This window comes from Jaculus jaculus, chromosome X, assembly GCF_020740685.1.
Source record: "Jaculus jaculus isolate mJacJac1 chromosome X, mJacJac1.mat.Y.cur, whole genome shotgun sequence".
In the NCBI taxonomy this organism is placed as follows: Eukaryota; Metazoa; Chordata; class Mammalia; order Rodentia; family Dipodidae; genus Jaculus; species Jaculus jaculus.
The window spans coordinates 26,086,773-26,091,151 of NC_059125.1; the positions used below are offsets into that span (position 1 = coordinate 26,086,773).

The 4,379-nt window shown below is 40.5% G+C and overlaps 1 protein-coding gene across 1 annotated transcript; it reads left to right on the top strand.

The window, feature by feature from the left end:
- The first annotated feature begins 514 nt into the window (after nucleotides 1–514).
- LOC123456659 (melanoma-associated antigen B4-like) lies at nucleotides 515–1,504 on the top strand. The gene is made up of 2 exons (XM_045140527.1): nucleotides 515–650; nucleotides 726–1,504. The coding sequence occupies exons 1-2, from the start codon at nucleotides 515–517 to the stop codon at nucleotides 1,502–1,504; spliced, it is 915 nt and encodes a 304-aa protein (XP_044996462.1).
- Nucleotides 1,505–4,379: the final 2,875 nt, after the last annotated feature.

The following is a 4,379-nucleotide window of genomic DNA, read 5'->3' on the forward strand; positions in this document are numbered from 1 at the left end:
AACCAATGTGGAAGACCACAGAAGAGAATCTGTTGTAAATACCAGGAATCCTGTGTGTCCCTTGAAGTTGTATGGGGTAAGTTTTCCTTAGTTCTCTCCCATGTGGTGGAGAAGGCTGTTGTTATAACTTTCAGTCAGCAGAAGGAAGTAGGGATCTGGACCTTGCCATATGATATTCGTGAACGTAAAGCAAGAGCATTCAGACACCACATCCAAAGAGAACTCAGCATGAGTAGTGTGCTCACCTCAGCAAGCCACAAATCGGGCTGCCCTGCATTGTCCTAACAAACTCCAATTCTCTCCCCAGGGTGGTCAGGGAGCAGGGTGACCACCACACTCTGAATCACAGTATTGTCCCAGAAAGTTGCACTCCAGGAAAGCAGGTGAGGGGTCCTCTGTTCAAGGAAAAGCATTCTCTACTTGGTTTTGGTATTCTGCTCACAAGTTGTCATTCCCTTCCCTCCAGATTTCCTGTTTTTCCAGCTCTGCTGCCTGAAGTCCCTAAGCAATCATCATGCCTAAGGGCCTAAAGAGTAAAGGCCACTCCCGTGGTGGCAAACACCAGTCAGCTCGTGGTGAGCACCAGCGTCTCCAGAGAGCTCAGCCCTCTGCAGAGGGGCCAGCAGCAGCCCCTCCTCCTGCTGCCCAAGGTAATCTTGCTTCCCTTTACGCCTAGGCCTCCTGATACAGCTCTGCTCTGGGTAATAAGGGATCCTCTTTTGTAGGTGATTCTGGGGAAAGTTCAAGTACCTCCCAGGCAGCATTCTCCACTGGAGACGCATGTGGAGATGCTCTGACCAAGAAGACAAGCATGCTGCTACACTTCCTGCTGGACAAATATCAGAAAAGGGATATCATCTTGAAGGGAGATATGCAGAATGTGGCCCACAGGAAGTACAAGCCACACTTCTCTCACATAGTAAGGAGAGTTTCCATACAGCTCGAGCTGGTCTATGGCCTGGAGTTGAAGCAAAGAGATAGAAAGGGCTTCTTCTATCACCTTGTTCGCAAGGAGGGCCCCTCCACTGAAAATAGTCTGTGTAGCATGAAAGAGTTGCCAAAGAAGGGTCTTCTGATGACCCTCCTGGGTGTCATCGTTATGAAGGGCAACCGTGCAACTGAAGAAGATGTCTGGGGATTTCTGAATGCATTGGGGATATATGCTGGGAAGAGGAATGTAATATTTGGAGAGCCCCAAAAACTCATCACCAGAGATCTCATACAACACAGTTACCTGGAGTACATTCAAGTGCCAGGAAATATCCCCCCAAGTTATGAGTTCATCTGGGGTCCCAGAGCCCATGCTGAAACTAACAAGAATAAGGTTCTGGAATTTTTAGCTAACATCAGTGGTACCACCCCTCGTGCTTTTCCCAGGCTGTATGAGGAGCCTTTCAAGGAAAAGCCAGAGAGACCAAGAAGAGATGCCCCTAAAGTTCCCCATGTTTCTAAGAGCAGAGTTCATGCTGCATGCAAGTCGACCACTGACTATTCACTCCTTTAGCTGGGCCTGAGGTAGAGTCTTCATTTGTGTTTCAAGACTAGCCAACCTTCTAAGTGAGGTAGATTTTTTTTTTTTTTTTAACGTCGACCATACAAAGTGTATGACTCTGGCTATATGGGTTCAAATTATTGGTATCTCTTTTCTCTGTTGCTTTGCTGCTGTTTCTCTAGTAAAAAATTATTGTAGCTCATATCACTTTGTCTTACTCAATACTTATATTGCTATATGTGATCTTTGTTATTTTAAAACAAATTTGAAATTTTCTGTTTTGACCAGAGTGTGTGGTTACCATAAGAACAGGTATTTTTATGGAAATGTGGCTTGGCCCAATGGTGAATCAAAAAAGAAGTGATTCATTCACCTGTACCTATACCTGTGTTCTTCATGCTCTTCATTTTAAAGGTCAGTTTAAGTAAATTTGGGTTTTCTTTCTTGGTTCAAATTTTATGAGTATGTGCAAGGTATTAACCATATTATTTATACTTTTATCACTGCCAAATAGTTTCCTTAAGGTTTGTCTGTGCATGTTCCCTTTAGAAATCTCTTCCCCCCAGAAATGTTAGCAATAGTAAGGAAAAGAATGTCCACCTATTACACAAATTACTTCTAAATATACACCTAAATATAAGGAAGAAAATATGATGTAAAGACGTAAAGGATAAAGAATTGATAGGTGAAGAAGATAAGACTTTAGTTGAAACACCACCCTCATTTACCTATCTGATCAAGGTAATTTGGTAGAGGAGAAGACTTTTACTCTGTCATTGAGAAATAATTTCAGTGAGACTGTATAATTTAGTGAGTGGGAGTAAAAACCATTTAAACACTCTGATGGCGAATATCTGGGTTGAAGAAATAAACCCGGAACGAGAAGAAAATCACAAATATATCTTTAGGATTAATTTTATTGTGTCAGAAAGAACAACCTTGTCAGAAAATATCAGTCCTTGTCATTACCACAGGGCAGGTGACTATAGCACATAAACCATAATACCATTTCTGTCCCTCTGTTTTTCTCATTTGAGAGATGTGGATGACTCGTCGGCCAATAGGAAGTAAGAAACCACTAAGCTCTCATTCCTAATAAGGACAGTATTCTGTTATTTTCAAAGGACACTTTTATTTTCATTTATTCATTTGAGATAAGCAAAGAAGCAGAGAGAATAGGCACACCAGGGCACCTAGCCACTGCAAATGAACTTCAGATGCATGTGTCACCCTGTGCATCTGTCTTACTTGGGTACTGGGGAGTTGAATCTCTGTCCTTAGACTCCACAGACAAGCACCTTGACAGATAAACCATCTCTATAGCCTCAAAGGATATTTTAATGATGTTACTAAGAATGTACTCTGTCATATATACTCTAATGGCTGGCTTGATATATGGGTGGTAATTACATGAATGAGAGTAATTTTAATTCAGATCTCTTACTGGGACTAAGCTAACCCTTGCCTCAAAGTAGGAGATTTGGAGTGACTATAGCCAGAGAAGAAGTAAAATACAAAAATAAAATAAAATAAAATATAAAATAAAATAAAATAAAATAAAATAAAATAAAATAAAATAAAATAAAATAAAAAAATTCTCCAAACTCATTGTCATGATCTAGTTGGGAAAAGCTACTTACTTTCACTTGTTCACCAGCACTTTGTGTAAATTATGCCCATGGCCTTGCATATTCCCTAATTTATGTAGGAAATAAAATCTTAGGAGAGGATCTTTTAACCATATCAGTCAAAGTCACCCTAGTAAGAGCTGTCATTGATTATAGACCTGATCTTTGCCCAGGACTATGTTGGGTATTGCTCAACAACTGTATGGTTCATCTTTACATGGTAGATGCCACAGTCAGTTGCAAGTTGCTGGGATGAATCTCCAACCAGACACAGTTTATGGGAGAAATGAGTTTATTTCATGTTTACAGAGCCAAGAGAAGTTCCATCAATGATGGAAGAAGCTGCTTACTTCCATACATCCAGGTAAAGGGAGAAAAAATACTGTATCAAGCAAGAACAGAGAGATCAAACTGCTCTCTACTCCTTTGGGCTGGAATTAGATTCACTCCCAGTTATGTGAGCCCCTCCAACAGGCTATTAGAGACTTAGGCAGGAAGCTTAAATTCCTGAGGCTGTGGAGGACAAACATTTACTTTCAAACCACCAAATTCCTCCCCTGGCCCCCATAAACTTAGGACCACCTCATAAAGGAAACCGTATTTAGTCCATCTTCAAAGGTCCCCATAGTCTTTAACAAAAAATGACTTTTCAAAAGTTCCAAGTCTCATCTGGGATTGAAGACTGTGTGTTAACTGTGAGTCCTAGGAAATCAAAAGAAGCTAAATACTTCCACCATGCGATAGCACAGTATAAACACCTCTATTGCAAAAAAGGCATAATACAGAGAGAATTAACCAATGCAATATCAATAAATATCAGGAAAATATCAAACATCTGTAGGTGAAATCCAAAATCCATAATCAGTGACAATAGTCTTTAGATATTCAATTCAGCCCCTTCAGCTGGACTGAGCAGCAAGGGAAAACTTTCATCCCAAGCCATAAGCACCTGATTGTAGCCTTTACACAGTCCTGCTATATGCAATATATCTCACTCTGCTTGGATGTATGGAAGTAATCATTTTATTCTGACATTGATGGACCTTCCCTGGATTTGTAAGCCTGAACGAAACCCATTACTACCATGAACTGTGTCTGGTCTTATATTTGTCCCAACAACTTGGAGCTTACTTCAAAAAATTGTTACCAGAGGTTGGGTGTTTCTGCAGATGAAACTGACCATGTGTATTTTTGGCTTTTGGAACTTATGTGCTAGAGTAATGTACATGGACTTGGTACTCGTTACTTTAGAAACCTTC